Source organism: Sceloporus occidentalis, unplaced genomic scaffold (assembly GCF_023333645.1).
Source record: "Sceloporus occidentalis isolate IW3139 unplaced genomic scaffold, rSceOcc1.0.p SCAF_3, whole genome shotgun sequence".
Taxonomy (NCBI): domain Eukaryota; kingdom Metazoa; phylum Chordata; class Lepidosauria; order Squamata; family Phrynosomatidae; genus Sceloporus; species Sceloporus occidentalis.
The window spans coordinates 61,361,303-61,374,072 of NW_028316983.1; the positions used below are offsets into that span (position 1 = coordinate 61,361,303).

The 12,770-nt window shown below is 41.8% G+C and overlaps 1 protein-coding gene across 1 annotated transcript in view; it reads right to left on the reverse strand.

Annotated features, from left to right (window-relative positions):
- Window positions 1-12,770, reverse strand: part of MDFI (MyoD family inhibitor) — an 82,620-nt gene that overhangs the window by 15,488 nt on the left and 54,362 nt on the right. The window contains exon 2 of the mRNA XM_089518288.1: window positions 7,568-7,792. Coding sequence (XP_089374414.1) covers window positions 7,568-7,792 — 225 coding nt within the window. The remainder of the gene's footprint in view (window positions 1-7,567; window positions 7,793-12,770) is intronic.

A 12,770-nucleotide genomic window follows, 5' to 3' on the forward strand; every position in this document is an offset into this window, starting at 1 on the left:
AAAATCCACAGAGAACTTCCCCTAGGCAAGAACAGCAAAATGAGCCAAAGTTCCACATATACTCTGTTCATATTTCCGAGGAGGGTTCAGAAAGAAAATTGAAAAATTAACCCAAGGCTTAAAAAAATTATTTAAAACAGTTGTATGCAACAACAGCAGATTCCATGACCAACTTTCTATCCTTAGGACTCAAGTGCATGGAGTGCCAAAAGTCTGGTGGAGTCAGAAACTTCTTTTGGAAATATTACTCTGCTGTAGCTAGACTGGATCTCTAGTGCTTGCAGAAACTACTACCCAGTAAGTCAGGATCTGGAGCAAACATTGGTATTGCCTACACTATGTAGGAATCATGAATACAAATCAGTTACAGATGTATAACTTAGCACCAATTCAGATATGTAATTGTGATCATGAATTCCAGCAATTATTAATTAAAGAGTTAGAGGCAGTACAGACCAGCACTTTATGCTGGCCTGACTGCCTGTTAACGCTGAAATAGGGTGGAGCATGCACATGCTCTGAGCCCTAGTTCCACCACCCTGGAGCCATCTTGGCACATGCCCATACACACGGGGCATGCCTTGACGATGTTTCTCGGGTGCAGTGCCCAAACAGTGCTATGCAAAGGGGCGTCATCATGGCACACAAGTGCGCCAATGGCACTCCTTCGGGGGATGCAAAAAGAACCCACTGGGAAGTGAGTTCTTTTTCATCCTTCTGGAGGCCACGGCTTCTGGTTGTCATGGCTTTTTCTGGTTGCCGCGGCTTACATGGGGGATATGTTCTGGACCCCCTCCCACGTAAGGGGAATCCTGCACATGATTATGCCCCATTGCAAACCATGGGGTATCTACACCATGGGTGGGCGGGCGGGCGGGCGCGCGCGCGGTTGTTTGCCACACGACTTCAGTGTATGCTTAAAACTGCGTATGGTGCACCTGTGTCTGGCGTGGATTAACTGTATGACTATCAAATCAATTTGTCACAACAGAAACTCTATACTGTGTACATACATAAGCATATTTCATACATTATTAATACAATTCATCCAGAATTCATGTGCACATGTCCCTTAAGCATGTGGATGTGATTTCCCACAAGCTGTAAGGGTTACTACTCCTGTCCCCTCTTTGCAGTGTTCAAAACCCCTCTGCCAGCTTACTGCCAGCCCTGGAGCTTCAATGTAAACAGCCAAGATTGGAGAAGCAGATGGCAACCCCCCCAACCCCCCTACCCCCAAAAAATTGCTGGAAGCACAATGATTACATCAGTGCTGAGACCTCTGAAGGTCCCTCACAGATCTCAGTGCTGATGTCATTCTTGTGCATCTGGCTATGGGGTGGGTGGGTAGCCAGACCTTCTGTGAACCTGTCTGCTCATGGAATACCTGTATGAGGTGGCTTTACTAAGTGAGGAGGTTGCATTTGAGGTAGCTTTAAAGTAAGTAATGTGGTATATTGGGTAGCTAGCATAAGGTACAGTTGTCATATTAGACTTGGACTGGGGTGAATTCAAATCCCCTGTTAGCCATAAAGCTCTAAGAATTCCTTAAAACCTCAGCCTAAAATGGTTTTGTTATGAAGATACATATGCCAGCTTGAGATCTCTGGAGGATGGGCAGGGTATTGGTGTTGTTGTTGTTGCTGCTGCTTCTATTACAGTGGGCCCTTTGTATCAGCGGACTGTTGATCCCCAGATTTAACTGCCTCCCTCCAACTGCCATGGCCCATATTATTCAATGGTGGTGCATGCATGTGGATGCACTGATACACCTATATACATATTGCAACCATTGGATAATATGCAGCATGACCATCTGCATTTTTTTTTCATCTGTAGAGGAACAAAAAACCGAACCACCTTAGATGGGAGAGGCCCCTTCCCCAGAAAAGGGACTCAAGGTGTGTTACAAATTAAATAAATACAATGTAGTTAATACATACAAAATGACAAGATTAAAATGTAATTAAACTAACAATCACATTAATATAATTTAAAACAAATATAAGCCTGCCATTCAATTCAATTTAAATGAAGCAATTTTTTTGAAGCTACCAAGGGCTTTAGAGTTTCTATTTTACATTCATCCATAACATTAGCTTTTGGGGTACATTTGAATGTTACCCAAGGGAGCAACAAGACAGAGCCAAATTTTCTACCAGGGCCTTCCTTACTCAAACTCTAATAGCTGTGCTATTAAGCCCCATTATTTTGCTTATCTAATAGAAAAAGTTCTGAACGAGGCAGGGAATCCTCTGTTGAAGATGGGTTGGAACTTCTCAAAAGGGAAGCAGATCATATAATAATGCTATATAAAGACGAGAAGTTTACTTCAAGCTACCTAGCCATAACAATACTGAGAGCAATGTTTCATGTTTAAATCTTAAATACGAAGATGCCTCATAGATCAATATCAGACTATGGAGGGGTAATCACTTTATTCCCAGAGAAATGACTTAATCCTAGACTATGGAAAAAGAGGACTAAATTTGACTTGCATATACTTTCTACTGACTTTCCTTCTGGCAAATCATACTATACTCTTTGAGGGCTGGCAGAAATGTGTATGTCCATGTATGTGTGTGTGTGTTTGTATAAACATACAGCAGAATAGTAGTGATGACAAAACAGCTGGGGGCAAACCTGCTGAAAGCTCAATTTCTACAGAGGGTGCAGCATAACAGCAGAGTGACTCATAGATGCAGAAGATCAACAGGCAAGCTGCCCAGCACCAGATGCTCACACGCAGCCATGTGGTCTCAGTGTGATGATATTTCTAGGACAGCTTTCTCTAGTTACCTTTTGTCCACATATCTGTTCACACAATGGGAAGTTTCATGCAAACTCTTTGTGCTTTTCTTTACCCCAGTGGTGAGATTTCTCAACATGGTACAACTTTTGAGAGGAAAGGAATTATAGTAGGAGTTAGCATTTGTAGGGCTTGACAAGACATTATGGTCTGAGTGTTGGACTAGGATTCAGAGGAACCTGGCTTTTAATCACTATTCAGCCATGAAAATCCAGTGGGTGACCTTGGACAAGTCACACTCTTTCAACTTAAGAGTAAGGGAATATAAAGCCTTCTCTGAATAAATCTTGCCAAGAAAACTGTATGATGGGGCACCATAAAACAAAGTTGACTTGAAGCCTCAAAACAACAAGAAGTCTTAACAGGAATACTATACAATGACAACCAAATGCCTCCTTCTTTGGGGGTTTCTTGTTGGATAAAAATACTTAGAGAGGACATTAGAAGCATGAAAGTAGGAGCAGAATTTTTGAACTACAGCTTTCAGAATCATCACTGAACCATGACTGAGCCTCAGCCACTGGCCATGATAACTATGGGATTCTAGAAGATGGAGTAGGATGAAGGCTCCATTATGTTTTTTCCTGAAGTGCATGCAGAACAATGCAGTATGACACCACTAAGTGCTGGAGCTCCATGCTATGGAATCCTCGAATTTGTAGTTTTACAAGGTCTTTCACCTTCTTTGACAAAGAGAATTGGTGTCTCACAACACCACAGATCTCAGGATTCTGTAAGATGGAGCCATGACAATTAAAGTGGTTTCAAAATGCATTATTTCTACAGTGTAAATGCCCCCCTAGTCTCTGCTTATATGCTCCTGATTACATCCTCCTAAAGTTTCCAAATATAAAAGGACTGCTTGGTTACTATGTGTATGCTTATGTCTGATGTAAGTACCATTTGCCTGATTGATGGCTTCTGATGCTACTTTGTAGCGATTCAGGTCTGTGGAGCAGACCAGCACCAGAACAACTTGAATCAGCACAACTTTTAGAATGATTGAATGTAGGCCAGCTTTAATTAAAAAAACCCCCCAACAAACCTAGGTGCTTTGATAATACACAAATCTAGATGCCATCCCTAGCTCTGAGGCCTGAAATTACATGCCTCCCCTATTGCTACATGTGATCACCACAGTTTTTGGGACTGTTTGGCCAGTTGCTAATTGTGGATTAACAGTTTTTGTTTCCTGACTGGTTTACATATTGGAGAGTGAATCAGAGGCTGGAATAAATTAGAATAATAGAATAGAGTTGTGAGGGATTTTCAGAGCTAGGTTTTCACTCTCAAAAGATGGCCATCCAATCTGTTTAAAAACCTCCAAGAGAGAGTCCATCACCTCTTGGGGTAGTATGCTCTATTGCTGAATACCAGTAAATTCTTCCTAATGTTTAGGTGGAACCTCTTTTCTTGTAATTCAGATCCAATGTTTTCTGTTTTCTGAACCAGCAGAAAACATAACTGCATCTTCTACATGATATCCCTTCAGGTATTTAAATATGGCTACCAAATGGCTATCAAATCAGCTCTCAATTTTCTCTTCTCCAAGCTAAACATACCCAGCTGCCTAAGCCATACAACATACCTAGACATGGTTTCCAGACCTTTTAAAATTAAAAATTAATTTGAAGCCTTTCAAACTTAAAATTAATCAGAAGGGCATCAGCAACCACTGGCAAACTGAGGCTCTTTTAAATACTGGCATAAGGCGGGGTACAGACCACCAGAAAGAGGCGCCAGGGAGGCACCTCTCCTTGCTCCGCAGCAGCGCCAAAGCAACCAAACTGTGTGATGCTGCTGTGCAGCAAGAAAGAAGCGCTCGGAAGCGGCTCCTTTTTGCGGCGCACTCGCGATGCCGCAAACCTCCAGAGGCGTCTGGATGGCGTCGCAGCTTCGCAGCGCTGTTTGGATGCTGCTCAGCTGCGATAACATAGCTGTGCACGCCGTGTAGAAGGCGCTGCGCAGCTGTGACGTCCTCGTCGCATGCGAGAAGCGAGGGGCGTCTGGAAGCACCGCCCCTCGCACGTGACGAGGGCACCCTATAGCACCCATCTGTAGAGTGCCTCAGTTAACAAATAGCAAAGATACTGTCTCTGCTATATAGAGACAAGTGTTATGTGATGGCACCCAGAGTTTCCTAGAGAAACACCATGGTCTGTGAATCACATTTTCACAAATTAGACAGAAACAAACCACTGAGACAGGGATCCTCAGCCAACCCTTGCTTTCAGATGAGCATTATTGTTTGAATAGACAGGTAATCTATGTATCTATTCAAACATCTGTTTGACACATTCATACTTTCTTCAGTTCATTTTTTGCTGAATAACTTTGAATGAAATTACAAAGATAAATGTTTCAGTGTACTGTAACAATATTTCCTTGTCTCATTTCCCCCTCTCCCTGTGTTGTTGTGCCAAAATAGGAAACAGTTGTGAAGGGTAGAGATGATTTTGCATACAATGATTATTATTTCATTTAATGTTCCAGTGTTTGACTTTAACATCGCCAGCACATCCAATGATGTAAGTTGTAATTCACGGATGGACATATCTGGGGGTCAAAATGAATCCCCAGAGCCCACCACAGGCCACACAGCCCCTCAAAAAACCATGTTTTCCTACTTTTTTTCAAAACCTAAAATGAGCAGAACTTAATTTATCATTTTGGAAGAAAAGGCTGAAAAACCCCCTCCTTCCATACACAGACAGGTAAGCCACTGCAGTTTGCTTTAGAGGAAGCTGCCAGCTCCTAGACATGCACACCAGTGGCAATTACCCTTTTAAAGCAAAACATTATTTTTTGGATCCTAGGAACCCTGGGAGGCTATGAGGTTTGCAAAAATGGATGGATGCCTGTCAGCTACAGCCCTATGTTGCTTACCTTCCTGTAGTCCCAACAACAACTGGGGGGGGGACACTGATTTCCCATTAATGATCTCGATTTTAAAAATCTGAGAGAGGGAGGGAGGGACTAAAACATAATGCATGAGTGGGAGTATCATTCAATTTATGAAATTTTAAATCAATTGAACCTGCATACAGTGACTCCCAACTTTGGCCCTCCAGAGGTTGTCAGTGTACAAGTCCCAGAATTGCTGCAGACTATTTGCCATAAATTTGTCAGAGATCCAAGAATCTCTAAGAACTCAAAGTGGGGAACAACTGACAAAAATTGTTCTGAGAAGGAATCTGTACAACATGTGCTGGATGAAAATTATTAAGGAAATCAACAGTCTGATGTAATATTATAAACACATGTTTAGCTCCTTAGGTTTTATTGACTGCACTCCTAAATGAGGTTATACCATCAGGGCACTATCCTTTATAATAGAGGCAAGAGTGATTATTGGTAGATACTAGCAGAACTCAAAAAGTAGTAACGACTAAAAGAGTGGATGACAAAAGCTTGCCAAACAGAAAAATTGTCTATATCTAGGGAAACAATCAGTTTAAGTCAAAGAGATAGTAGAAAGCACTGGAAAAATTGCTAAGAGCTAGAGATCTTTTATTATTGGAAACAAAACACAGTATTCATATTAATGCAATTAATAGCTCTTTGACAATTTAATTACTTCTATTTGATTCCTTTTTTTAAAAAAAGAGGGCACTTATTTGCCTGTAGAATTATAGCTGAATGAAGACCTCTCCCTCTATTTGCTGGCATATTCACAGGTGGTGAGATGTTTTGGGGGAGACAATGGGAGTGTGCAATCTCTGCAATTCTTTGTGGGGGTGATGTACAAAAGCTTGATAGGGATGCGAGGAATTATCACTAGTAGAGGCAGACAGTGATGCATTTTTCTTTTTTAGTTAATATTGCCAGTGCCATCACATACAGCACTGTTCTACCTAAAGAGCCAAGAAGTAATCATAATTTTCTCTGATTAGAATGTTCCAACACATTGGATCCATCCCTGGCCATTCCAGGGAATGATGGATAGAAACGTAAATGATGTTGTCAATTTTTTTTTCAGCTAATCTTGTTTTTAGCCTTTGTAAGCCATGTTGGGCAGCATGGTGTAGTGGTTTGAGCACTAGACTATGGAAATTATCATATGGGGGAAAGAAGTGGTTTGAGGAGGTACACTCACACAATTCTGCCAAATGCTTTCACACTGCATCCATTCATGCAATTGCAAGCTTGTGTTATGCCCAAGTTTTTGTGTGTCTGTGCAAAACAGGATTTACAATGTAAAAATCTATGGAATTTTTGCACAAACCATTTTTTGTAAAAAGAAAAAGAATGAAGAGAAGAGAAGAGAAGAGAAGAGAAGAGAAGAGAAGAGAAGAGAAGAGAAGAGGGGAAGAAAGCTCAATAAGAGAATATTGGAGAATTCCAATATGTATTAGAATTCTTGTGATCTCACCCAGTGGGGTGAATGTGTTTGAAATTATACATTATTTCACATGAGAAAAAAAAGTAAACCAAGATTTACATCCCTAATGTGGTTGCGAGTATTTGTCTGGCAGGACCTCCTACATTTCCAGTGGCAGGAGAACTTGGAAGAAATAATGAAACAAAGACGTTTAAATCAGTTTTAAAAAGCCAAATTATAACAAGTCACTGTGGCAAGTTCAATTCCACCACTATGGATTTTCTTCCAGGCTGTCAGCCTCAGTTTTGGAAATGTAAATTTTGTCCATTTATCTCAAGTTGAATATTCTCCTTACATTTGGTTTAGCGGTGCATGGAGATGGGTGATTAAGAGGAGGGAGAGAAAGAAACAGAAAAAGTGAGGAGGGCAAAACCTACGTGTCACAGCTTCTGTCACTACTGCAAAGCCATCCTCAGATTTTGTTTTTGAAGAGGACATTCCATTCACCAGGGATCTGTGAGATGCTGAATGTTCTTGAGATGGATCTTCTTCCTTCACACCTGTAGTCTGTTTTTGAGAGCTATGGGGTAGGTTTGAAGAATCTGGAGTTGTTGCTGTTGCTGAATTAGACTTGGAGGAACAGGACTCATTTGTATCTTGACCTGAAAGAGAGGATGAAATCTGACATCAGTACACTTCATTCAAGGAACAGCAAGCTCTAAGTTCATAAAGGAAGGAGCATAATACATGTATTTAAATACTGTATTAATTGTAATCACACAATTCTTTCCCCTTCTGCTTTCTTCACTGTCCAGATTTTCATAGCCAAGCACAGAAATGGGAAATACAATGGCACAGTAATCCGATACTGAATCTCACAGTTTTGAATCTCCATTCTTCCCAGGTGGACAAATGGCTAAAGCATGTTGAAATCATTCATCTTATTCCAAAACTGTTGTAGGTTTATTTCCTCCCCTTTTTAGGGCCAAAACAGATGGCCACGAAGGGGTGGCTTCAAGCCTCCCCACTGAAGACGCCTTGGGACCGTGGGAAAAACACACCATGGTCCTGAAGACACTCTCCACTGCCAGTCCAAATAGGAACGGAAAAGATCTGCACCTATTTGGTTTGGCTTTGGGCTGCCTTAGGCAGCCCCAGTGCAACCCCTGGGCAGCCTCTGGGCACTTCAGGGGCGTGTATCATAAAAATGTCATGCCCCCAGAGAGGCTTGAAGCCACCCCTGTCTGATCAGCTGGGCAGCTTCCTGGCAGCTTGGGGGCATGTTGTTTAGATGATGCACACCCCAAACTTGGCAGGAAGCCACCATGAAGCCACCCATCCAACCACATAGGGGCCGCTTTGTGGTGCTCTGGTGGCATGGCGTTTCGACGCTGCATGCAGCAGGAGTGCTGTCTGTGGCAACAGAAAAGCCAGCATTTTGCCGGCTCAAAAAGGAGCAGCTTTCTGCCAATTCTTTTTGCACTGGCAAACAGCTGGATCGGGGCATGGTGTGCGGCTGCTTAGGCCCCAACCCAACATTCAAAGGGGCACCATTAAGCCACCCCTTTAGAGCCATCTGTTTTGGCCCTCACTATAAACTGGGAAACTATATTTACCAGGAAATTTAACTTGGAACGCAAACCCATTTCAAGTTGTAGTTTAAGACCACAGCTTATTTCATTCCTGGTAACTTGCTTTAGATGTAATGATAAATTATTGTTAATTAATGAAGGAAATGTTCAACTGCAGTGTGCAGAGAAAAGAAAAGGGAAGGGATATTTTGAGGACAGCATATGCAGGCAAAAGGCATGGACGTGTCTAAGCATAATAGCCCAAATTATGCGTGCCCCCCTACTGAGCCAACATGCTGTGATGTACTAAATAGTGAAGTATACTATATAAATCTTTCCCCCCCCAAGAGGATTACTGAGGGCTGGCCTACACTGGCACTTTCTGACCCCCAAATAGCCCCAAATTTCCCTCGTTACTTCCACATTCTGGGCAACACAGGGTGGCTGTCTACAAACATTGTGCTATACTACTTTTAAAAAACCTTCTAATTTTTATTAATTAAATGTATTATTTATGTAGTACAAATTATATGATCCATAATTCATAATATACCCCCCTTTTTGCTCCCTCTCTCCCCTCCCACAAAGAGACACAGTGAAACTATACATTCCATACAAATTAACAGTTATTCTCGGACATATGAAAATATCATTAATTAATTTATTAACTTCACAGTTCATTTTTTCTTCTACTTTCTTAATCACTATTTCCCATTTATCTTTCCATGATTCTTTATTGCTTTGTCCAATAGATTTAAGCCTTTTTTGCCTAAGGAAATCAAATAATACCTATTCTTTTATATATTTAAACAAATGAGATATGTTCCAATTAGATTCCTTTTTCTATCCAAAGTGCATGGGCAGCTTTAAAAGTTTGTTTTGTTACATATCTTTGATTTCTATCCAAATCCAATCCCCCTAAATTAAAAATATTTTTCTGCTTAATTGTATTTCTGTCCCTATTATTATATTTATCTGCTCCTTAACATCTATCCAAAATTCTTGAACAAATGGGCATTCCCACCACATATGTATATAAATGCCTTTCATTCCACATACATGCCAACATTTTGATTGAAATTTATCATTTATAAATGCTAACTGATGTAGTGTCCTATACCAGCTTACAATCATTTTCATTTGTTGTTCTTTTACATTTGTATTTTTAATTTTAACAGTTTCTTGTAGCCAATTTTTTTTATTTAACTATCAATAAACCATTTTTCCAATTCATTGTCAGTTCCTCTACAATTCTGCATACATGTCCCACTGTGCTTTTCAGCGCCACTGCTGGTGCAGATCACTCCCTCGGCTGTAACAAATGAGGCACTTAGTATCGATCATATGGCTGGGTGCCTTGTTGTGACCTCAGAGGGAGCAATTCATGCCAGCGGTGGCAGCAAGGGCAGCAAAGTGGGATGCTGTATAAACAGCCATCTCGCATCAATCTGGAAAATCCAGAGAAAGAGGTAAGTTTCTTTAAACTGGTAGAGACAGGGGTGGCCTGAATTTGATGTAAACTGGGCTCATGTCATGAAGACAGTCTGCAGTTCAACTGGGGCTTTGGGACTGTGTTGCAGAAACAGGTCACGATGAGGGTGGGGGAAAACTGGTCTGAGATAGTAATGAAACAAACAACCTTCATTTATATACCGCTTCCTACCACCTAAGCAGTGTCTAAGCAGTTTACTACTGTAGGCTAATGGATCTAGAAACTGGGGTCCAAAACACACTGCAGATACAATCCAGTTTGAGACCACTTTAACTACCCTGGCTCACTGCTAGGGAATCCTGGGAATTGTAGTTTATTGGGACACGAGAGCTCTCTGACAGAGAAAGCTACATGTCTCACAAAACTACAGTTCCCAGACTTCTCTACCATTGAACCAGGGCAGTTAAAGTGGTCTCAAACTAGATTATTTCTGCAGTGTGTTTTTGACCTGAGTCTTGTGTGGTGGGGTCTATTTATTATCATAGAGAAGAGAAGATTGAGATGATATAATGGCCTCTTCAAATATCTGTAAGTTTTTTGAGCAAGTTTTTTTTAAAACTGCTCTAGATGATAGGACCTAAACCAATGGATTCAAATGGCAGATCCTAACCAAACACTAAGATGTTAACTGTGGCCCTAGCAACCTGCCCTTTGGAGCCCAGAGCTATGCACAGGGTTTCATGCCCACACTGGTATACTCTGGTGCACACGGCTAGCAAATTCTATGAGAGATTACCCTGCCATGCCCTGTTGGAAAAATATTGCCATTGGTAGGGAAGCTTCCAAGGTGCTTGGCTGTCTACTGCAGCAGTGAACTATGTGCAAAGAGAGGTATAATATCTTGACCAAAGACTGGTTGCAACTTTAGTGACTTGAAATGGGACCTGTTTGCTAGGGAGTAATAATAAGGCATAAAATGAAATCTTGGATTCAGTGAAATCAGAGGCCAAAATCCCATTAAGATTCTAAGAGAGCAAACAGACAAATCCTTCTAAGCAGCCACAGCTTCACCCATAGACCTATTCATCTTCCTACCTCCTCTCTCAGAGCCCCTTCCTGCTTCCATTCAGTACTCAGAATAGCAACAATTTACACATACGATGAACAGCTGGAGCACAGCGGCTTCAGAGGGGTGGGACCACACTTTATATAAAGTAAATTACACCTTGGGTGAAGAGAGTGAGGCCAAACACCCATAATTACACTGACGGTAACAACAAGGCCTACTCGCGCAGTCAGGCAGGGGGCTGAGGGCAGGAAGCAAGAGGTCTTGGACCCATCATTAAACTGAATATAACAAGAGGTCCTACATACAAGCAGACAGGGAGGAAAGGAGGTAGACCGTGCACACATAATTATAGCAGATGTAACCAGGAGCCCAGTGTGAAGAGTACTGACTGGATCCACAAGCTATTACAGTTAATAAGGGACTTTTTATATTCTTTTAGAAGGATCTGCATCAACCAAAAGGCACACAGATTTGGAGTGAGTGTCATATGTAATAGGTAAAAATCATACATAATAGGTCATATGTAATAGATCATACATAATAGCATCTTGTTGTTTTTAAAATTATATTTATTAATATTATTTCATTAAAATATCATATAAATTCCATCCAAGCACTTTCATTTGTCAGTTTCTTATGTACAGATTTCACTTTAAACTCTCAGTTCCCTTGTTCTGTCTGTAACATATTCTAAATGATTATTATGAACCTTATCCTTCAATAACACAATTGGTCTTAAACTCTGATATGATAGCCCTGTTTAAATATTTGAAAGGATGTCATATTGAGGAGGGAGCAAGCTTGTTTTCTGCTGCTCCAGAGAACAGGACCCGGAACAATGGATGCAAGCTACAGGAAAAGAGATTCCACCTCAACATTAGGAAGAACTTCCTGACAGTAAGGGCTGTTCGACAGTGGAACACACTCCCTCGGAGTGTAGTGGAGTCTCCTTCCTTGGAGGTCTTTAAGCAGAGGCTAGATGGCCATCTGTCGGGAATGCTTTGATTGGATTTCCTGCATGGCAGGGGGTTGGACTGGATGGCCCGTGCGGTCTCTTCCAACTCTATGATTCTATGAATCTTTACTTGTCTTTACCTATGAAAAATAGTATCTAATGAATGAAGGCCAGAGACAGTCTAGGGATTCTGTTGGTCTACCGGCCACCCCGTGCACTAACGGACTCCCTGGCTGAGCTGACACACCTGGTCTCGGAGCTGGTGTTGGAGTCCCCCAGGCTTCTTGTCCTGGGGGACCTCAACATCCTCTTCGTGGCCAGTCAAAATCCATCTGGTGCGGCTCGGGAGTTCATGGATTCCATGACTGCCATGGGCCTGTCTCAACTGGTCTTGGGGCCGACGCATCCTGCGGGTAATACACTCGATATGGTTTTTTGCACGGACATGGAAAGTCCGTGGGCGGAAGTAACTAATATTTCCGCCCTGTCATGGACGGACCATTTCCTGGTGGAGGCAAAAATCAAGGCTTCTACCCAGTTCCCTCCCGGGGGTGGTGGACCTATTAGAATGGTCCACCCTCGAAGGCTGATGGAACCCAAAAGGTTCCAAGAA